The 24,506-nt window shown below is 39.5% G+C and overlaps 1 protein-coding gene across 5 annotated transcripts in view; it reads left to right on the top strand.

Moving 5' to 3' along the window:
* Positions 1 to 12,640: 12,640 nt before the first annotated feature.
* Positions 12,641 to 24,506, top strand: part of LOC126100634 (uncharacterized) — a 93,609-nt gene continuing 81,743 nt past the window's right edge. For all 5 annotated transcript variants that reach the window (XR_007522192.1, XR_007522193.1, XM_049911262.1 and 2 more), the window contains exon 1: positions 12,641 to 13,311. Coding sequence is in view for 3 of the 5 variants with exons in the window: in XM_049911262.1 (XP_049767219.1) it covers positions 12,923 to 13,311 (389 nt within the window). In the remaining 2 variants the exon portion in view is untranslated. The remainder of the gene's footprint in view (positions 13,312 to 24,506) is intronic.

The raw sequence follows: 24,506 nt of genomic DNA, 5'->3' as shown, positions 1-24,506 counted from the left end.
TGCCAGTTGTGAGGCGAGGTCTTCCTGCTACTCCTCCATCAATCCCTCCTCAGTCCATCCTTCCCCTCCTTTCCCACACCATTCAGATGAGGACTAGTGCCCAGTGGCCCCTACTCTCTCCACACATCCAGCTCTGTAGACTTCTCTCATAGTGACATGACCAAGACATTTCCCTTTCTCCATGTCGCCCCTTGCCGTAGTGATACTTGGGGCCATTTCGACTGGGCCCAGGGGACAGACCAGCTCACAAAACCCCCCTTCTTACCTGCTATCTCTGTTATTTTGTCACTCTTCCATCTATCCACACCTGTACACACTATATGGGGCCAACCAGCTTGGGGCTGTAGTCCATATTTTCACCTATATCACCTTTTTCTATATCAGTAGGAAATGTTGCAAACAGAAAAAATGGTTATATCTAACTAATGGTTCGCATTCTAGAGCTGTGTAGTTGAAACTCAAATATGCATACAGTAATTTTAAAATTAATAAAGCAAATTGTTAGCTAAAAAAATCCCTTTAAGTAGGTTTCTTAATGTCTCACTTGATGGAAAGAAGGTTCCGCAAAACGTCGTGGTTAACAGTGAGTGAAGAGAAACAGAAGTTATTTCGTTTATATTGTGTGTTATTTCCTGGTGAAGGATTTCTTACAATGGTCAGCTCTGAGGATCTAAAGAATTTCAGTAATCAAATTAAAACATATGAGGAAAGTCGACTACACATATAAATGTTAGCAAATACGAAATGTTTGGTTCCATTAATATTGCTGCTCAGAATGATTCAGTATATAAAATGTCAGTCCACATACTCAATAAATTAATTACAAAGAATATACACATGTTCAACAGCATAGTAGACTGCTTAATTTTTTGTGGAACGCATGAGTTAGCATTAAGTGTTCTGTGTACAGAGTATCAGACGAACACTTAAACAGCTGTGTACACCCAACTGTAACTATAAGTGGCACAATTCACAAAATGAACTTTTAGATGGTATGTCTCAAAGTTTATATTGAAGAACTGATTAAAGTTATTACTGCTGCCACTTTTGTTTCTGTGCAGTCAGATGAAACAACAGAGAGGCACAAAACTCAGCTTGTCATTATACTGTGGTACATTAAGGTGAAGAAAGCTGTTGAAACATTCCTTTCCTCTGGTATGAATGACAAAAACAAATGTTAAATAACAACAGTTCAGAACAACTCTGTTCTAATGTTCATTAACTTTATATCTGGGCTCCATTGACAAAAATGAGCATGAAACACCGTGCACAGTGTGTTGTGACTGTTGGTATGAATCTCCAGTCAGTTCTGCTTACGCAGCACAAGCTTCAAAATGCTAATCACTGCAAAAATCAGAGGGCGTTTTTTGTTTTACATCTGAATATAAATCGCAGCTCTGGCCTCCACTTCACTTTTCAGGGTATTTTATGGTCTGCTAAAGTAAAATCTTCCTCAACACAGACAAACCAAAACAAAACAAAACTGTACAACCACATTTAATATATAGAAAAAAGTTGCAGCCAATTGCCACACATCGCTGCTAATCTGCCAGGCAGTCATATTACATGCATGAATTGCATGCAATCCATTAGACTGCTTTCTGTGTGATAAGCGACCAGTCGATATATGAAGTGAGTGCTCAACCTTTGAGAAGGATTGCTGCAAGCTGTCACTCGTGTGTGGAGTCCTTAGAAGTAGTTGCATTTTGAGACTGTCCTGTTATTTTGTTTGTAATATAATGCAAGTGTAAAAGTAATATTATACTGATATTCTCCAGGTTTAATTTTGCAGTTTTTTCCTAGCAGTGATCAGTCAATTCTCTACAACATGGAAATGTCGTTGTTAAAAATTGTAGTTCACAAGTCATGTATAAAATTTTTACAGATATTCAGTGTGCTAGACGAATTTTGTAAATGTCACATATGTGGCATATACATATATATGACTTTGACAAAAGTGTCTTCTGCAAGGTCATCAGATGAACATATGTGGAGATGTAGACAGGAGAACATATGGTGAACTACAGAAGAGGTAGCTGATTCAAAATGTTGAAGCTGAGTTAGCAAATCATAGTTATGCTCACCTATTGTTTTTGTTATGAATATTCTGTTCCATTTGGCAGTAAAACGCAACATACAATTTAATGATTATGTGTGTACTTATATGACTGATAGGTATTGGTGGGCTATAAACTATGGTGTTGGGAGGGGTAAGACAAGATATTCTGTACTGCAGGGGCATGACCATTGTTGGTGGGATAGCTTTTCCAACAAGTTTTTTGGATTTCAACCTTTCATGAAAATATTTGAGATCGCAGTTTGTTAGTTTAGTGTGGGTGGATTTTCTGTTTTTCAGTCTTTCCTTTTCAGCTTTTGTTTTATCTTTTCTTTTATCCACTTGATATGGTGGGGTTTTTGGTAGTTTTTTTGGTTACTTTGGCGGGTATGTTATCGCTAGATTGAGAATGGGAGGATTTCCATTGGTTTTGCTGGCTTCTATTGGAGGGAGAGGTTGCATTGCTTGGTTCAGAGTGTTGGTTGCAGCTATTATGGAAACAGGGGAGGGACTTGTTTTGAGCATAGAATTTAGTTTTTCCATTAATGTGTTTCATCATTTCATTTGTTATATATTGTGTTAATATTTGAATCGTTTTCATTCTCATTATATTTTCTGTGATTTTTCTGTTCCTGTTGGCAGCCTTGACCATTCACTCCTTTGGAATTACATGTCTTGTAGGTTGTTGTAATGTGTATATATATATATATATATATATATATACACTCCTGGAAATTGAAATAAGAACACCGTGAATTCATTGTCCCAGGAAGGGGAAACTTTATTGACACATTCCTGGGGTCAGATACATCACATGATCACACTGACAGAACCACAGGCACATAGACACAGGCAACAGAGCATGCACAATGTCGGCACTAGTACAGTGTATATCCACCTTTCGCAGCAATGCAGGCTGCTATTCTCTCATGGAGACGATCGTAGAGATGCTGGATGTAGTCCTGTGGAACGGCTTGCCATGCCATTTCCACCTGGCGCCTCAGTTGGACCAGCGTTCGCGCTGGACGTGCAGACCTCGTGAGACGACGCTTCATCCAGTCCCAAACACGCTCAATGGGGGACAGATCCGGAGATCTTGCTGGCCAGGGTAGTTGACTTACACCTTCTAGAGCACGTTGGGTGGCATGGGATACATGCGGACGTGGATTGTCCTGTTGGAACAGCAAGTTCCCTTGCCGGTCTAGGAATGGTAGAACGATGGGTTCGATGACGGTTTGGATGTACCGTGCACTATTCAGTGTCCCCTCGACGATCACCAGTGGTGTACAGCCAGTGTAGGAGATCGCTCCCCACACCATGATGCCGGGTGTTGGCCCTGTGTGCCTTGGTCGTATGCAGTCCTGATTGTGGCGCTCACCTGCACGGCGCCAAACATGCATACGACCATCATTGGCACCAAGGCAGAAGCGACTCTCATCGCTGAAGACGACACGTCTCCATTCGTCCCTCCATTCACGCCTGTCGCGACACCACTGGAGGCGGGCTGCACGATGTTGGGGCGTGAGTGGAAGACGGCCTAACGGTGTGCGGGACCGTAGCCCAGCTTCATAGAGACGGTTGTGAATGGTCCTCGCCGATACCCCAGGAGCAACAGTGTCCCTAATTTGCTGGGAAGTGGCGGTGCGGTCCCCTACGGCACTGCGTAGGATCCTACGGTCTTGGCGTGCATTCGTGCGTTTCTGCGCTCCGGTCCCAGGTCGACGGGCACGTGCACCTTCCGCCGACCACTGGCGACAACATCGATGTACTGTGGAGACCTCACGCCCCACGTGTTGAGCAATTCGGCGGTACGTCCACCCGGCCTCCCACATGCCCACTATACGCCCTCGCTCAAAGTCCGTCAGCTGCACATACGGTTCACGTCCAAGCTGTCACGGCATGCTACCAGTGTTAAAGACTGCGATGGAGCTCCGTATGCCACGGCAAACTGGCTGACACTGACGGCGGCGGTGCACAAATGCTGCGCAGCTAGCGCCATTCGACGGCCAACACCGCGGTTCCTGGTGTGTCCGCTGTGCCGTGCATGTGATCATTGCTTGTACAGCCCTCTCGCAGTGTCCGGAGCAAGTATGGTGGGTCTGACACACCGGTGTCAATGTGTTCTTTTTTCCATTTCCAGGAGTGTATTTGCAGTATGTGTGAACTGTTTTCTTTTGTGATACCTACTTATGGTGTTGAACTTCTTTCTATTGCAGAAAATAAAAAACCTTGCAATCGACAACCTGAACTTGTAACAATAACAACGCTGTACTATGGTACATATAAATAATATTATTTTTCTTCTGATTTTCGATAAATTAGTGTAATCAATGTTCTGATTTCATTTCTTTTTTGTTTCATGCCATTATGTTAAGGAAACTGTAAACAATTTTCAATGTGAATATTAATGTTTATGTCAAATTTCAAGCAATATTGTAATAGAATTGAAGTGTAACAAATGTTGAGACTGTTGTAAGATGTTAAAGTTGTAATTGTGCGTCTGGTTCATACGTAGGCAATGTGTTAGAATATGTAGAATGTAAAACCTCGGGTGAATACCCTGTCTGTAAGGGAGCGGTAAAAGATGGTAGACTGGCGAGCACGGGAAAATGCACACGGGCGCTGCACAGCATAACGGGCTCAGCAGTCATAGTCAGAGTTGGGCATTGGTCTGAGCAACACGTTTTGGATCGAGGAGGCTCTCCTGGAAGATGTAGTTTCATTGAGCCTCGGATATGCCGTTCCGATGCCTATACAGCATGGCAAAATTCTATAGGCACTAAATGGAAAAGTATTTCGACGCTAAGAAGAAGTAAAGTGCCGATACATCAAGAGCCATAGCTGTGGTTGTATGTGTGCTCTGTGCCTCGCCATCTCGCCGCCTGCCAACCGCCACATCGATACAAACAGGTTGAAACTTTTAGTACTGTATTCGTATGGACCAGTGTTACTTTTGTTCCATACTGTTCAATAACAACTTAAATTTTACCAGAACTGTCCTATCATTTAATTATCCTCACAACTAACCTAGACAGGGTCCTTTCCAAATGTTGTGCAATCCGAGTGTCCCGAAATGAAGAATTAAAGTTTGTGTTAATAATAATTACCTGCAGACCTAGCTATGTTAGAATGATGTTTAAGGAACTGTCTTGTTAATGAACTAGTTAAAGAATAACAAAGGTCTGACAAAGTTGGAAGATAATTTTGATATTGATTTAGTAATGAAGTTTAATTATTTCAAGACAGATATAATGGTATTTAAATGAGCAGGAAATAAGATGAAAAGAGTAGTAACTCATATATTGGAAATCTTGAGCACATAATGATTTCAGTAATCAAATTTTTTAATACAGTGATCATAACAGTTTCAGAGTTCCCCCCCCCCCCCTTTTTTTATTCATTTGAATTCTGAAGTGTTCTAAACTGATTTGACCAGCAAAGTTAGTCAATATAAAAACCAAAATTTATCAGTGTTTTATCTTTATCAAAATTGACATTGTGTGTGTGATTCGAAAGTGCTATTTCTAGGGTAACCTATGCCCGATTTTAATCAGATCAATAGACAGTACGAAGTTTTGGTAGTAAACATTATAGTGTAGTGTTATGTAATTATGGTTTATCCATATCAGTAGAGAAAGTGAAATTATCAGTTCAATAGATTTTCTGGTTCTAAAATTTACCATATTATGCAGTGTTACTACGTGTTGTTTTGCACGAACGTACATCAACTTGTACAGGGAAGAAACTTAGTTAATGCCTAATTAGGCTGGCGACCATATTGTTAACAAATTGGTAGCATCTGCTATGTTGCTTTTTGTCTGTCCCGACATGTAGTTGCATTTCGGACTTGCTTGACGTATCATTGATATTACAGAGTAGGTGTAAGTCTGATTTGTCTACATTCAGGTACACGCGGTCAATATCTATACGAAAATCCTTGCTCATAAGGTGAAGCCCGTTAACTTACCATAGTACAGGCTTCAATGAGTATCGTGTGCCCAACGCCAGCATTGCAAGTGGTTCCCGGTGACAGGACATCCAGTTGTTGTCGGTCACAAATTAACGTGAATACCGAACAGTGGATGTTCAGTGGCATGAATTGCAAAAATATTTAGTAAAGTAAATAGTAGTGAACGTCAAGTACGGTGGAGAGGTGTAATTTGCATTCAATATGGACAGGAACGTAGACACAGTAGATGTGCCAAGTGTAATGGAAAGTGTGGCTGGCAATAACAGGAGTTTACGCGGCCAGATAACAGATGGCGTTAGCGGAAGACAATTGGTGTACATACAATATCACGAACATGTTAACGAACAGATTGAAATGTCGAGATTGCCTCGAACACAGCGAGGAATAAAACAGGAAGTAGAGAATGACTTTGTAGATGATAGTGGATACGTGAACAGATCCACTGACATGTTTGATTCTCCACAGATAAAGAAAGAATCGAAAGAAATTTTTGAGGTAGGATCGGAACGCACCGATACGGTAGAACGAAACAGTGTGAAAATTTTAAGCATGAACGACTTATTTGAACGATTAACCAAACAAATTGCAGGACAGAATGACCAGCTTAAAACACAGTTGACGAGCTCAAAACACAGAATGATCAGCTTAAAACACTCGTTGATCAGCAACTCAAAACACAAAGCAATCAGCTCAAAACACAGAATGATCAGCTTAAAACACACGTTGGTCAGCTTAAAGCACAGGTCGAAGAACAAGGAATTAAAATTAGTAAACAAATAGAACAGGTAGAACAAAAAGTGGGTAATTTAAGTTCTGTGGTAAATACTATGAAGTTTGAAATTGACATCATTAACAGTAGGTTTGATGTTAAAATTCTCAACATCCAAGAGAAAGTAGAGCCTCTAGCTGAAACAAAAGTAGACGAAAAAGTTTCCGGTCTTAAAACTGAGATCGTAAACGAATGTCAACACGGAATCTCACAGTTGAAAAAGGCAGTTTCAGACACTGAAAGAGATTTAGGCGAGAAAGTTACCGGATGTGTACAAAAGTGTGAACAAAATACATCGAAAATTCAAGGCAAAATTTTCGATCTCGAGAGTAAAATCAAAGATAGGCCTGGTGTTGTCTATAATGGCACACCACTTACGAAGCTGTTGGAAGGTGAGGAACGCTTCGATCCCGCCAAGAAACATAATGGATGGCATCCGTTAGATTTCATCAAAAATTGCGAGAGGATGTTTCCTGAACACTTGTCTGGTCAGGAGAAGATAAACGTAATAATTAGCGCCTTAGCAGGTGACGCTAAGCGCTGGGGAATTAACTTGAATACCGAACTAATGACGTTCGAAGAGTTTAAACAAAAATTTACGGAAGAATATTGGTCCGAACAAAAACAGGATCATTTGTGGCGCGAGTTTATCATGGCCAAACTTCATGATAACAGGGGCAGTAATTCTTTGAAAGATTTCTGCGAATATTGGTACAGAAAGTTGACGCATTTAAGAGGAAGAAGGTCCGATTCAGAAATCATATGGGAGCTATATAAAAAGCTTCCAGAAGATTCGAAGAGATACGTGGGAAGCAATCATCGCAGCTTCCAAGCGTTTCTCGAAAGGGTCGAAGACTAAGAACACTGGCGCGAAAGTCGTGCCAATTATCAGAATGTTAGTAACAGAAATAATCGTAATAATGACGAGAGAAATGACGGCGATGGGTTTCGCGTCAATATGATACAGAGAAGTAGAGACAGAGGAAGAGAAAGAGGGAGTTATCTAGGTCGCGGTAGAGGGTACACCGCGCAAAATAATAACGACGCGGGAAATTGATTTCCGCGAACGTTGCGGGCCAAACGGAAGCGGAGAGTATATACCGGCCCCGATTTAAGAAATGTTACCGGACTGACAGTAAAGTTATGAGACAGGTTAGAGACAGGCGTGGAATGACGCAACGTGTTGTTGCGGAACAAGCGGCAGGTGCGAGTGCAGATGAGTCATCTTTGCCGCGCAGAGCGATACATGTGAACAGGCGAGTGGAGCAACGGAGGGCAACAGCCCAGCCTAGCAGAACAGCTGTTCAGAGAGAAGCCACTAGCAAGGCGGCAGCATTAGGTACGAACATTGCCATAAGAGCTGGTGAATACATTACGTGTGGTAATTCCGTGGCGAAGGAAATAGTAGATGAAACAGTGGATACACAGAGAGGTGCGGTTAGCAGTGTTAGCAATAAAGCAAATGGCGAGAATGAATTAGCAGAAGTAAGTGATTGGCGTGTGCAGATCAACGATCTGTACAAGGGCCTCAAGCAATGTGAGTGGGAGGATTTTAAGAAGGAGTATGAGGCAAGGAGGTTAATTAGTGAAAAAGGAGAGAGTAGGGACGTCGATAAGGTGATGTGGCCCGATTAAAGAAGAGAGAGTAAATAGCGCCACGCAAAGTACGCGTGCTGCCGATAGGACGAAGGTTAAAGATAGAAAGGAATTGGAGGATGAAATCCTAAGCATTGACGAGGAAGTAACTTCTGTTAACGATCCGTCAACAGTACAAGCTGCTACCGAAAGGCACCGTGGGGAAGGGGTAGGTAATTACCTAAAAGTAATTGAAGTCCACGAGGATTACACTAAATATGATGTAACAGTGGATGTGAGTAAAGCTGATAATGAGGCCGTTTTGTCAAAAGAGAATACTGAGTTAAAATCAAAGCCTAACGAAAATGCAGAGGGAGAACTTAGTGCCTGTCTCAGAAAAGTTTTTATGTTAGAACCTGAAAGTGATCCAGAATGGTCGGATTCTGACGATAGTTCAGATGACGAATATTTCGGTACTAGTAAAAATAATGGTAATACAGCTAATTGCGATATTGTACCTACTGATGATGAAATTTCAAAACAAGACCCAGATGTTGAAATTGAACACAGAAAGAAAGAGCCACCTGACGACTCATTGTCTATTTTACAAAGAGTTCAAGTGATTAATGACTTTGAGCTCCGGGAATCATTGAAACCGCCAGATATAGGTGATGTGCAGGTCAAAAGCATATCTTGGGACGATGTTATCGTCGACCTGGATTTGCTTAGGGAAGAACACAACTATGAAAGGCATTTGACGGTTAAACAAACTATAATACCAGTTGAAATTTATAATGTGAAATTGCAAGTACTTCTTGATACTGGATCTCCGATAAGTGCAATCTCCCAGTCGTTTTTCGAACACATTTGTGATAAGCCTGGACTAGTAATTATGTCAGTGACAGGTGTAAAAATTGTTGGTGCTACTGGCAAGACTAGCAAGCCGGTAAAGAACCAGATTTTGGTTGAATTCAGTATAAAAGGACAAAAGTTTGAACACGATTTTTTGGTTGTGCCAGACTTGAGTACTGAAATGATTCTGGGTATAGATTGGTTAGATAAAGAAAAGGTTATTATTGATTGTAGCCAGGAAGTGATCAAAATTAATAATGCATCTATGAATTTGGAATTAAAATTTGAGGAAAATGGGAAGGTGTTTGATTCAGAAATTGATTCTTTATTGTTGAAGATCGACCAAGGGAATGATGGTTTGACAAACATGTATGAAATATACCATGTCCAGAGGTTAATAGATGAGAGTGACAAGCAGGGGCATGATTTAAAAGAAATTGTGGAAAATTTGAAGGAGATATCTCCTGATCAGAAAACAGAATTGCTTGATATTTTAGAAAGTAATAGCACCGTATTTTCGGACAAACCTGGCCTAGTTAAGAACTTTGAATACCAGATTGAGACAATAGAGCATAAACTTTTCTTTGTAAGACCGTTTTCGGTACCCATATCAAGGAGGCAGGCTGTTCAAGTGGAAATAGATAAAATGATAGAATGGGGTGTAATCGAACGGAGTAGCAGCGAATATAATAGTCCCCTTATCATCGTGAATAAAAGGGATGGGGGAGTAAGAGTAGTCATTGATGCCAGGACTTTAAACAAATTTGTAAAGAAGGAAATAGACAGACCTGAAAATCTGGACGAAATGCTCCAAAAATTTTATAATGTGACGTATTTAACCAGTCTGGACATGACCGCCGGATACTGGCAAATCCCATTGAGCAAAGAATCCCGTAAATATACCGCTTTTCTATTCATCGGCTCCAGGGGATTTGTTCCTAGGGCTTCCTTTCAATGCTTCGTACAATTCTTCTGTAGTGATAAGAGCTTCCATTTCTGCGTTTTCTGAATCCGTCACAGTCGGGTCAACGCAGTTTAAAAAGGCCTCACACTTGGCATTGTCGCCAGTGTCCCCTTCAGCATACAGACTCGTGAGAGAATCATGGTCAAACTTTCTGATGCCCTGCTGGTGGATAATTTGGATTCCATCACCATTTCGGAGAGAACTTACGTGCCGCCGGCGTCCTCTTTTGAATTCGGCCTGATTGTGGAAAAGTACAGCTTTTTCATTCTCAATGCTGCTGTTGTCTCTCGATCTTATTTTAACTCCCTCTATTTGCTGGCTTTTCAGAGCGATTATTTTGGCCTTTTATTCTCATGGTGTGATGTGATACATTGGCGGTATCTGCGTATAGTTCGCTGAGGCATTGGAAGTAGAATTCCACTGTGTGTCTTTCCCACTTTTTCTTTTCAAAAGTGTAGCGTTTGAATGAAGTTCGTATTTTAGGTTTTTCATGTGTTACCCACCATTCCATTTTAGTTCTGTAGCGCAGTATATTCCTTAAGCACATTTGCCAACCTTGAGTGAACTCGTGCTCAAGTCCAGTGTCCATCAGGTGTGAGATATTGAATTTCCCCTAAATGTCCTTTGCCTGGGCATATTAATCGTAGCCCCAACTGCCAAGTGGTCAGAAAAACTCACTGGAGAAGTTTCAACGCTGAGAACATTATTTTTTAGGCGATGAGAGGCGTAGATGTCCTACTCATCAAATGGCTAGTAATATAAGTGAACCCTGGGTTCGCTCTTGATTGACTTTGCCAGGTGTCGATAAGGTGCAGCATGTTCACAAAGTCTCCCAGTTCCAGGCATATGTTAGGATTGGGCGTTTGGTCGGGGGCGGAAGGAACACAGTTAACGTCACCAGCAAGGATAATGTTCTCGTTCGCGGGAGTGATTAACTCAACTGTACTTTCCTGAAAGAAGATAGAGCGATCCAGTCTGGCTTGCCAACCGGACGTAGCGTAAATATTAATAAGCTGAGCTGTGCCTGTTTCGACAGAAATTCCTCTTCCACTTGCTAACTTTTTAACCCCTCTAGGAATAATCCCGTCCTTGAATAACGTGGCAGAGACGCTTTCAGGCCCTCTGTTGAGGATAGCATTGTATCCTGTGATATATTCCGCTCTGTCCGTACACACTTCTTGCAACATGACTACATCTATATCGAAAGCGTATATAAAAACACGTAGGCATTCAATTTTTGTCAAACTAGTGATTCTGTTAATGTTAACTGTAGCTATACTATACGATTGTAGACCAGTGCTACTACACATTTCTGTCAGATTCACATTTGTGTGTTAATAGAAGTTATCTTCCTTGTCTGCATCAGTTCCACAGAGCTTCAACGGATCGCGTCCGCCACCATGTGTTGCCAGTGGATTACACTCCTCCGTACCCTCATGCCAAGTTGAATTGCCCTGTGGTGTTGCAGACACGTACATACTGTTAGGAGCGAGACTGCCAGTGCGGCGATCACTATGTTCTGTGCCAAAAGTTGCGGTTTCGCTGCTTTGCGATGTGTTTTCGAAACGTTTCTCCAGAGACGGTAGATTCAGAGTCTGCTGCTTGCGATGGGGTATCTCGTTAGTTTTTTATTGCCTCGGTGTTGAATGTTTTGGTAAAGGGTTTTAACGTTATTTTTCTTTATTGGAAATCTGCTCATATTCTCTGACAGTCCTCAGCCTTCATTGGTTTCGTTTCTGTTTATCCACCTTTTTTGTTTGATGTTGCTGAGTGTAGATTATTTGTACTTCGACATATTTCACTTTCTTCTAAAGATGGTGTGCGAGCGCCTGATGGTTTATTTACCTCATTTAATGCGGCAAACACTGGTTCTGGCGTTGAAATGATATGATCGTCCTGTTGATTTACAGCGCGATCTTTCTAATGCTACAGTTACTTCTGCACCAGTATAGCGATGTGCAGTATTCGAATCAGTCGAGCTGGAAGCTTCATTATTCCTCGTATTTGTCCAAAGTTGACAACATCTGTTTTATAATGAGAATGAAAACGGTGTTTTTTGACTGACACTTTCTACGTCACATTGAAACCTCTCATTGGCAGTTTTCATTTGACCTGTCTTCAGCTTCCTGTCAGAAAAACAAGGCTAAAAATGTCTATTGAATCAAAGGGCTACGCAGTAACTTAAATGACTGAAAATGCAACTATGTGTGATATTCTTAAGGTATTGCTGTTTAAGGCCTATATAGGTATTGCTATATGCATATATTTCCCATCCGGTAACTAAACAATAACCACTCATGCTACTTGTCCAGCGGATTTCACAAAACTGTGAAATGTTAGTTAAAATTCATAACTTTTTTGTGCTTTTTAACTGAAAGGTATCGACTAATGATGGTTATGTAGACACTATCTTAGATGTTATGAGGTTTGGCCAATCGACGCGATTGTTTCCACTTTTCGAATTTATGTTGACAACAGACACTTTGCGTGTGTTTTTAAGAGGCAAGGAAAGTGATGTTCCGTTTATTTTTGTAGTTGAAACATTTAATATAATTTTAGTGTCGTATGATGTTAGTCTGAGGGTACCACAGACGTATTAATCTATGGGAAGAAGAAAAATTATTATGTCTAGGCAAAATGTCGAATGTTTTATGGTGGTGATTCAGGGTCTGACGTGACGTTTGTGTAGAAATTAATCTACCTGATGCGGTAATTTATTAAAATCAATAATACAGAATGTCCCACTTACCAGAGAGACGTTATAAAAGCAAAAATTCCGGTAGAGGAAGACGAAATTCAAATGCACTGTCAGGTTCTTCTAGCAGTTATGAGAAAGAGTCTTCGGAGAACGATGGCCCTGTCACTGTATCAATCCATTCTGGACATAGATCAAGTGACAAAGGAACAATAACTGATACAAAAGGTGAAACGACAGGAAGTAAATTCAGCAGTTATTTCCCTGTTACTAGTGGAGAGCCAGTGAAAGAGGTTCTAGGGTCACAAGATACGCAAGAAGTTTTTTTGACGAGTTCAGATGGTGGCGTCGGTAGAGTACCGTCACCGTCGTCAGCATCGAGCGTTGCTTCTGCTCGACGCCTAGAATGGGATAGCGGCGCTGATGTTGGGTAAGTGACCAGTTGCTGTTATTTACGTAGGCTACTTGTATTATGTTGTGTAAAGCGCTGTAAACCAGATCTGCGATAATGAGCCCACCATTAAAGGGTATTAGACACTGAAATGCTTTTGGTAATACCGGTCACGATTTAGTGTTTCCCGTAGATGGTTGTTAGGTAGAGACAATATTTTTCTAAATGCATCGGAAAACTTATATGTTACCATGACGTACAAATTTTCATATGGAATTAATAGGGAGACACTCACCAGGAATTACTTTTTCCAAATTCATTAAATAACCTGCTTTTCTCATGTCCCAGTGACTTTGAAAAGTAAGTGCTGTTTTGCGACTTTTGCAACTTGGGTGCCATAGATTGATTATAAAGAAATTGATCACACGCACATGAGCAGTAGTTTAGGATGGACTGCATGACCATTTAGCAAGCAGTGTCTCTTGTGAACTCAGTGCATTTTTCCGACTGAAGTTTGCCACCTGTTGTACTTGTGCTGTGTAATGATTCCATTTTATATTGACAAGGATTGTTGTATACAGGTATTTTTCAGTTGATTAATTACAGTAGTGCTTATTCACACTGAAATCACTGGATATCATGTTGATTCGTTTTATGATGTACATATGCTATACATTTCTGTACATTTAAAGCAAGTTGTCTGTCTTTTATCTCATTGAAACCTTATCAGGATATTTGTCATTCTTTTTTCAGATAGGCTAGTAGTTTTTTTAGATAACTGGAACATATGTAAAATGTCACAGGTTGCTATTAATATTGTCTACTAAGTCATTACTACATAATATGAATACAAGTGTCTCAGCACACTTTCTTGCCCCCCCCCCCCATAAGTCATTTCTTCATTTGTTAATGAGTCATAATGCAAGATAATTTGCTGCCTCCTCCCAACCAAGAAATCCTCAGTTCCATCACAAATTTTGATTGGTACCCCATATAATTATACTTTCATTAATAAACACTGATGTGGCAGTGAGTCAAATGCTGTTTGATAGTAAAGGAATACTGCATCCATTTGATTGTCTTGGTACCAGGCTTTCATGACTATCTGTGAGAAAAGCTCAAGTAGGGTTTCACATGAACTGTTTTTTCAGAATGCATCCTGCTTCTATTCACAATAGCTCATTACACCTGAGCTTAGCATATGTTTTAAGTTACAACAGATAGATGTTGATGACATTAAGACAGTAGTTTTGAGGATAACTTCTACTACACATGTAGTAGACAGGTGTGTGCTTTGGTGACTTTGCGTTTTAGTGCTTTGGTCATACTGGTGTTATGTTGTTGTTGATGATGATGAGGTCCCATACTCCGAGGAGGGTAGGGGACAATTCGGGAGACCCGCACCATCGTACTAGGCAAGGTCCTAGTGGAAATGATTTGCCATTGCCTTCCTCCAACCATAATGGGGATGATGATGCAGATGACAAAACAACACCCAGTCATCTCGAGGCAGGAAAAAGCCCTGACCCCGCCGGGAATCGAATCCGGAACCCTGTGTGCTGGAAGTGAGAACGCTACCGCAAGACCATGAGCTTATGTTGTGTCTGTAGCTGAATTATTTGTATTTATTGTTAATTAGTGTATCTTTATCAGAGTGCTTATTACTGCTGGAGAAACAAGTAGCTTTCCTTAACTTCTAGTGTGTTGAAACTGCGTGGACAAGATTTACATGTGTGTGACTATTAGAATTCAAGTCCTCGGGTCACTGTAAGTGTCCGATTCCAACCGTCTGCTTTGTCACATGACGTAAGGGTGTTGTGTACGGTGTCGTGGCGCAGAGTTTGAGTTGGTTGTGTTTGTAGGTGTCGTCTCGTGTCTGTTGGTGATAAGTAACTTTTTTGAGACTGTTTGTTGTAATTTTCTGTGTATTTATTGTGTATTGAATGTCTTTTAATTTATGTAGGAATGTTTGACTTTTGAATTTTTGAGATGATGTGGTTTTGGTTTTCTTTTGGGTCAATCCATACCAAGTGGTCCAAGAAAAAAATAATTTGTTGCTTGACCATCTCGGAAAAATTTTATATTTGCTGGGTGAATCCCCCAATGTTAAGTAGTCACAAAACTATTTTTTTAAAGAGTTTATTATTTCGAAATGGCGGCCATATATGTTCCTGGCCACATGCGTTTTTCCGTATTTGCAGGCATCTACATTTTTTACAATTATTCATTAGTGGATTGTCCTAAGCCTTTCAGATAAAATGCGTTTAGTTCAACACACTCTGTGTTACAAATAAACATAATTATCACTTAGCTGAATGTATTCTTTAATATAAGTTTAATAGTTCAAAGTTATCAGCCACAAATTAAAAAAACTCAATTTTTGAACAGTAGTTTTCCAAAGAAAGATTAATTTCTCAGCTTTAATATTTTTTCTGCTATTACACTGTATAGTATAGTTACTTTTTATAGAGTATCAATGGTGAGCAGCTTACATTTAAAAAAATACACTAGGCTATTTAAAAAAAATGGATTTTTTTAAAAAAAAAATTCATTTTTGTGGCCTGCAATATCTTAGTTGGGGACCAGATAAAAATCTGAAAATTTGACAGTTAATAGACCTTTATGATATCAAACTTAAATATAAATTTCAACTTTGAGATTCAATTGGAAGTTATGGAAAAAAATTACAAACACAAGTCAAAACCACGTTGTTTAACATCTGTTGTATTTAGGCTTATGGAATAAAGTATATCAGTTACAGTATATAATTTAATCATATCAATGATTACTTACTTTGTTAATTGAAAATAATCCTACTAATTACATTATATTGCTCTCATGTTATTGGTTTTTAGTGCATCGCTCATTGAACATTTGAGAAATTTGTTCACTCAATTTGGGTGTTAGATTATAAGTTCGCCCGGTCACAGTTGTAAATTCCATGGGAGACAGCTTCCTCAGTACATTTTTAAGTGGCATCCAAACTTTATCTTTCTCAAATTTTTTAAAGGATGTACTTGGTCCTGGAGGGTGATAAAATACAACATGTAAATATTGGTTTTGACAGTCAATATTATCAACTTTGCCAACCCACCACTGTTCATCGTAAACACAAGCCACTATGTCTTTATCTTGAAGAACCAGTTGTACAAGTTTTCCGCACTGATGAAGTTCACTATCAGGTGAAGTTGATGTGATCTTACACTTCAGTAAGTTGTGTGAATGGAGTACAAAACATTGAAAAGATTGAGTGCCTTTCATCTTCTGGTAAGTGTTGTACCTTTCCTTCAAGACACTGTCATGGACTTACTGTATTTTCTCACATTGTATAAAAACATAGGTAAATCCTTTGGTATGTTTCTACATCAAGCCCAAAATCTTCTTTATGAAAGGAGATGTTAATAAATTTTATTTTGTTTTTATATTGACTTGCTGCTTCATCCGAAAAGTAAATCAGTTTATGGAAGGGTGGTGCTGTTTAATGTAGTTTGTTAATTTTAGTTGAAAAATGTGCACTGCTGTAGTGTTGTGTTCATGGTAGTGTTGTGTTCATGGTAAAAGCTGTGACTCATTAGTTTATCTTCATCTTTATAATAGAATTTGAATGGATGAACTGTAGCCTGTTTGTTTACCCAGTGGTGCCCTTGTACTTACCTTGAACAACAAAGGAATAATTTTCTGAAAAGTCAGCAAGAACTAAGCATTCATCAGCTGCCAAAGTTTGCTTTTTGTCTTTCAAAAATTTACTTTGAGCTTTTGCAATAAAATGATGCATTTTCAGATTTTCAGGGTTACTCACCAACACTTCAAAAAACGGTTCTCGTGATTTTATGACTGTTGCCTTTTCAGTTCTGTCATCTACATCTACATACAAGTCCACAATCCACCATACGGTACGTGGCAGAGGGTACCTCATACCACAACTAGCATCTTCTCTTCCTGTTCCACTCCCAAACAGAATGAGGGAAAAATGACTGCCTATATGCCTCTGTATGAGCCCTAATCTCTCTTATCTTATCTTTTTGGTCTTTCCATGAAATATAAGTTGGCAGCAGTAAAATTGTAGTGCAGTCAGCCTCAAATGCTGGTTCTCTGAATTTCCTCAGTAGCGACTCACGAAAAGAATGCCTCCGTTCCTCTAGACACTCCCACTCCAGTTCCTGAAGCATTTCCGTAACACTCGCATGATGATCAAACCTACCAGTAACAAATCTAGCAGCCCCCCTCTGAATTGCTTCTATGTCCTCCCTCAATCCGATCTGATAGGGATCCCAAACGCTCGAGCAGTACTCAAGAATAGGTCGTATTAGTGTTTTATAAGGGGTCTCCTTTACAGATGAACCACATCTTCCCAAGTTTCTACCAATGAACCGAAGACAACTATCCGCCTTCCCCACAACTGCCATTACATGCTTGTCCCACTTCATATCGTTCTGCAATGTTATGCCCAAATATTTAATCGACGTGACAGTGTCAAGCGCTACACTACTAATGGAGTATTCAAACATTACGGGATTCTTTTTCCTATTCATCTGCATTAATTTACATTTATCTATATTTAGAGTTAGCTGCCATTCTTTACACCAATCACAAATCCTGTCCAAGTCATCTTGTATCCTCCGACAGTCACTCAACGATGACGCCTTCCCGTACACCACAGCATCATCAGCAAACAGCCGCACATCCAAAAGATCATTTGTTGTTGTTGTTGTTGTTGTTGTGGTCTTCAGTCCTGAGACTGGTTTGATGCAGCTCTCCATGCTACCCTATCCTGTGCAAGCTTCTTCATCTCCCAGTACCTACTGCAACCTACATCCTTCAGAATCTGCTTAGTGTATTCATCTCTTGGTCTCCCCCTACGATTTTTACCCTCCACGCTGCCCTCCAATACTAAATTGGCGATCCCTTGATGCCTCAGAACATGTCCTACCAACCGATCCCTTCTTCTGGTCAAGTTGTGCCACAAACTTCTCTTCTCCCCAATCCTATTCAATACTTCCTCATTAGTTATGTGATCTACCCATCTAATCTTCAGCATTCTTCTGTAGCACCACATTTCAAAAGCTTCTATTCTCTTCTTGTCCAAACTATTTACCGTCCATGTTTCACTTCCATACATGGCTACACTCCATACAAATACTTTCAGAAATGACTTCCTGACACTTAAATCTATACTCGATGTTAACAAATTTCTCTTCTTCAGAAACGCTTTCCTTGCCATTGCCCGTCTACATTTTATATCCTCTCTACTTCGACCATCGTCAGTTATTTTGCTCCCCAAATAGCAAAACTCCTTTACTACTTTAAGTGTCTCATTTCCTAATCTAATTCCCTCAGCATCACCCGACTTAATTTTGCTACATTCCATTATCCTCGTTTTGCTTTTATTGATGTTCATCTTATATCCTCCCTTCAAGATACCATCCATTCCATTCAACTGCTCTTCCAAGTCCTTTGCTGTCTCTGACAGAATTACAATGTCATCGGCAAACCTCAAAGTTTTTATTTCTTCTCCATGGATTTTAATATCTACTCCAAAATTATCTTTTGTTTCCTTTACTGCTTGCTCAGTATACAGATTGAATAACATCGGGGAGAGGCTACAACCCTGTCTTACTCCCTTCCCCACCGCTGCTTCCCTTTCATGTCCCTCGACTCTTATAACAGCCATCTGGTTTCTGTACAAATTGTAAATAGCCTTTCGCTCCCTGTATTTTACCCCTGCCACCTTTAGAATTTGAAAGAGAGTATTCCAGTCAGCATTGTCAAAAGCTTTCTCTAAGTCTACAAATGCTAGAAACGTAGGTTTGCCTTTCCTTAATCTTTCTTCTAAGATAAGTCTTAAGGTCAGTATTGCCTCATGTGTTCCAGTATTTCTACGGAATCCAAACTGATCTTCCCCGAGGTTGGCTTCTACTAGTTTTTCCATTCGTCTGTAAAGAATTCGTGTTAGTATTTTGCAGCTGTGGCTTATTAACCTGATTGTTCAGTAATTTTCACATCTGTCAACACCTGCTTTCTTTGGGATTGGAATGATTATATTCTTCTTGAAGTCTGAGGGTATTTCGCCTGTCTCATACATCTTGCTCACCAGATGGTAGAGTTTTGTCAGGACTGGCTCTCCCAAGGCCGTTAGTAGTTCCAATGGAATGTTGTCTACTCCGGGGGCCTTGTTTCGACTCAGGTCTTTCAGTGCTCTGTCAAACTCTTCACGCAGTATCGTATCTCCCATTTCATCTTCATCTACATCCTCTTCCATTTCCATAATATTGTCCTCAAGTACATCACCCTTGTATAGACCCTCTATATACTCCTTCCACCTTTCTGCTTTCCCTTCTTTGCTTAGAACTGGGTTTCCATCTGAGCTCTTGATGTTCATACAAGTGGTTCTCTTATCTCCAAAGGTCTCTTTAATTTTCCTGTAGGCAGTATCTATCTTACCCCTAGTGAGATAAGCCTCTACATCCTTACATTTGTCCTCTAGCCATCCCTGCTTAGCCATTTTGCACTTCCTGTCGATCTCATTTTTGAGACGTTTGTATTCCTTTTTGCCTGCTTCATTTACTGCATTTTTATATTTTCCCCTTTCATCAATTAAATTCAATATTTCTTCTGTTACCCAAGGATTTCTACTAGCCCTCATCTTTTTACTTACTTGATCCTCTGCTGCCTTCAGTACTTCATCCCTCAAAGCTACCCATTTCTCTTCTACTGTATTTCTTTCCCCCATTCCTGTCAATTGTTCCCTTATGCTCTCCCTGAAACTCTGTACAGCCTCTGGTTCTTTCAGTTTATCCAGGTCCCATCTCCTTAAATTCCCACCTTTTTGCAGTTTCTTCAGTTTTAATCTACAGGTCATAACCAATAGATTGCGGTCAGAGTCTACATCTGCCCCTGGAAATGTCTTACAATTTAAAACCTGGTTCCTAAATCTCTGTCTTACCATTATATAATCTATCTGATACCTTTTAGTATCTCCAGGGTTCTTCCATGTATACAACCTTCTATCATGATTCTTAAACCAAGTGTTAGCTATGATTAAGTTGTGCTCTGTGCAGAATTCTACCAGGCGGCTTCCTCTTTCATTTCTTAGCCCCAATCCATATTCACCTACTACGTTTCCTTCTCTCCCTTTTCCTACACTCGCATTCCAGTCACCCATGACTATTAAATTTTTGTCTCCCTTCACAATCTGAATAATTTCTTTTATTTCATCATACATTTCTTCAATTTCTTCGTCATCTGCAGAGCTAGTTGGCATATAAACTTGTACTACTGTAGTAGGTGTGGGCTTCGTATCTATCTTGGCCACAATAATGCGTTCACTATGCTGTTTGTAGTAGCTTACCCACATTTCTATTTTCCTATTCATTATTAAACCTACTCCTGCATTACCCCTATTTGACTTTGTGTTTATAACCCTGTAGTCACCTGACCAGAAGTCTTGTTCCTCCTGCCACCGACTTTCACTAATTCCCACTATATCTAACTTTAATCTATCCATTCCCCTTTTTAAATTTTCTAACCTACCTGCCCGATTAAGGGATCTGACATTCCACGCTCCGATCATTAGAACGCCAGTTTTCTTTCTCCTGATAACGACATCCTCTTGAGTAGTCCCCGCCCGTAGATCCGAATGGGGGACTATTTTACCTCCGGAATATTTTACCCAAGAGGACGCCATCATCATTTAATCATACAGTAAAGCTGCATGCCCTCGGGAAAAATTGCGGCCGTAGTTTCCCCTTGCTTTCAGCCGTTCGCAGTACCAGCACAGTAAGGCCGTTTTGGTTATTGTTACAAGGCCAGATCAGTCAATCATCCAGACTGTTGCCCTTGCAACTACTGAAAAGGCTGCTGCCCCTCTTCAGGAACCACACGTTTGTCTGGCCTCTCAACAGATACCCCTCCGTTGTGGTTGTACCTACGGTACGGCTATCTGTATCGCTGAGGCACGCAAGCCTCCCCACCAGCGGCAAGGTCCATGGTTCATCATTTATGTAGATAGGAAACAACAGCGGACCTACCACACTTCCTTGGGGCACTCCAGATGATACCCTCACCTCCGATGAACACTCACCATCGAGGACACCGTATTGGGGTCTATTACTTAAGAAGTCTTCGAGCCACTCACATATTTGGGAACCAATCCCATATGCTCGTACCTTAGTTAGGAGTCTGCAGTAGGGCACCGAGTCAAACGCTTTCCGGAAGTCAAGGAATATGGCATCTGCCTGATACCCTTCATCCTTCTGTTTTGTGTTACCCATTGTTTGTATTTTATATTGTCAGGCATCAAGTCATCTCCTTCGGATTCTTCAAACATGTCAAGTTAGTCTTTTTTTGCCTGGACAATCTTCACATTTTCACTTGATTATACAATTGTAACTCAATATTGCATACCATAATTTCCAAAAGGTCTTTATAGTCAACTCTAAGATTAGCCCCACCTATCATCAACTTTACGTTCTGATGATACAAACAAACACAAACATTATGGGTGCCAGATGCCCCTGCAACAATTCACCATCTTGGTCTTAACTCGCAAAACTTTGATCTTCCAATTTTAATGTCAGAATTTTCTTTTTTAAATTCAGTGAATAGGCCTAGTTCATTTAAATTACACAATATTAACCTTTTTTGTCTTTGAATCTTATAACCATTTTCTTTCAAAGAAACACAGTGTTTTTTGCCAGACATCAAATGGCTGTTAATGTCATCATCATAATACGTGATAAATTTATTGATTGTGTTTTCATCTACCAAATTAGATGCACTTTTATTTATTTATGCATTTATTTTACCTGGCAAGATTAGGGCCTTCAGGCCCTCTCTTACACCTAACCAGGCATACTCAGATTCAACAAATTTCAGTTTCTACAGAACATTAAGGAAGTATAACATGTTATACAGTATTAATGTTAAAGAAAAAAAATAGAGATTATAAAAGTAGTACAATGATAATTATAACAATCAAAAAATAGTTATAACAATCAATAATAATAATAATAATAATAATAATAATAATAATAATGAGTATGTATATGAAAGTAAACATATTTTTCTTTTATGATTGTCAGTCCTATTGCTAGTTGGGAATTTTCTCGTTATATTCTTGCAGCTTGTGAGTAATTCCCATCAAGCAGAGACATAAGACGATAGAATGGGGTGAAAGAGATGTAGAAGAGGTAGATAGGTTAGAGGAAGAGAAGTAGAATGGTAAAATTCGAAGCTATGATGGAGAGGAGAAAGAAAAAGATGAGAGGGGCACAACAATGGTGGCTATACCGTCCCTAATATGTAAGTCTTGAGTTCCCTCTTGGATGTTGAGTGGTTCTGGATAAGACGCAGATCACAGGGGAGCGCGTTCCATAGTTGATGGCTGAGATGGAGAATGACACGGAGAAAGATTTTGTGTAATGTAAAGGTACAGCCAAGATGCTAGACGTATCCGATCTGGTATTGCGGTTGTGGAATGATGATAGGTGTTTAATGTGAGAAGATAAGTTTTGGGGGCACCAGTGGCTAAGAAATCGATGAAGTAAGCACATCGTGTGGAGATCGCATGCCTTATGTGGGCATATCCAACCTAGCTGGGAGTATGAAGGACTGATATGATCATACAACTGTATATTGCATACGTATCTAACACAAGCACTTTTCTTTTGTAATGCTGGTAAAAATCCCTGTTCTTTTACTAATTGCTTTGTTAACTTAACAAGATGATCTGACACATTAAATTCATCACTAACTTTTGCTCGACTCCAAGAATTCAGCAGTCAACTGATAGTCATAATTTTATCCTCTTCATTTGAAATAATACATTTAGTTTTTCTATCAAATCATCATATTCATTTGGTGAAGTTTTAGAACGTCCATGTGTTTTAGTACAAATTGTATTTTGAAATGAAACTTCCAAATTCTTTTTGAATGTAGCTGCCACTTTCTCAATGTTTGTATTCAAGGCACTTAGTCTTTTATCTTATTTTTCTAATTTTACTAGCAGGTGATATACCGAGGATTTCATAAGCTGTATGTACTTATTTAATGGTTGCTGATAAGTCACAAAATTCTGTATCTGAGGTTTCACTATCCTTTCTCTTGTGAATTACAAATATCTTAGAATAACATGTTGGACACAGTGATTTTACTGGTATGAGGTTGACAAAAGGGCTTTCATTTTTAGAATAATGATCAAGTGTTATTTCTTGCAGACCTTTTTTTACATGTTTCTTATGTTTCTCAAAAGGGTCCATGCAAGACTGACCAAAAAGGTGATGAAATTTTTTTAAGTATTTAATTTTATGGTATTGCATGTTGATATGACCTCTGGGCTGACTTGTAAGTAAAACAACACTTTTTTTTCTTCGCTGTAATCTTTGATTAAAATAATGTCTTTAGGATACACTCCATACACACTTTTATGACATGCTTCATTAATAATAACACCAACAGAACACTGAGACACCATTTTTCAACTGCACGCTTCAAGAACTTCTAGCTAAATAAGTGTGAGTAGACAATTGTTGGTGTAAGGTGGAAGACAACAATCAGACTTGCATAGGATTGCAGATGCAAGACAACAATCAGACTTGCATAGGATTGCAGATGCAAGACAACAATCAGACTTGCATAGGATTGCAGATGCAATTATTAGCCTGCTGAAACAATTTTGACAGCATTGTTTTGACAAATAATCATTAGCTAGTGTAATGTGGTGTGTTATATTATGCAATTGGTATACTTTATTTGATTAGCCTACCAGATATCGCAGATGTTAAAAAACGTATTTTTGACTCGTGTTTGTAATCTTTTTTCCATAACTTCCAATTGAATCTCAAAGCTGAAATTTATACTGAAGTTTGATATCATAAAGTTCTATTAATTGTGAAATTTTCAGGTTTTTATCTGGTCCCCCAACAAAGATATTGCAGGCCACAAAATGGAAAAATTAAAAAAAAAATCAATTTTTAAAATAGTGTATCTTTTAAAGTGTAAGCTGCTCACCATTGATACTCTATAAAAAGTAACTATACTATACAGTGTAATAGCAGAAAAAATATTAAAGCTGAGAAAGTAACCTTTCTTTCGAAAACTACTGTTCAAAAACTGAGGTTTTTTAATTTGTGGCTGATAACTTTGAACTATTAAAAATATATTAAAGAATACGTTCAGCTAAGTGATAATGATGTTAATTTGTAGCCCAGAGTGTGTTGAACTAAATGCATTTCATC

Source organism: Schistocerca cancellata, chromosome 9, assembly GCF_023864275.1.
Source record: "Schistocerca cancellata isolate TAMUIC-IGC-003103 chromosome 9, iqSchCanc2.1, whole genome shotgun sequence".
Classification (NCBI taxonomy): Eukaryota; Metazoa; Arthropoda; class Insecta; order Orthoptera; family Acrididae; genus Schistocerca; species Schistocerca cancellata.
Note: the sequence above shows the minus strand (reverse complement) of the source record. Positions and strands in the feature narration are given on the sequence as shown.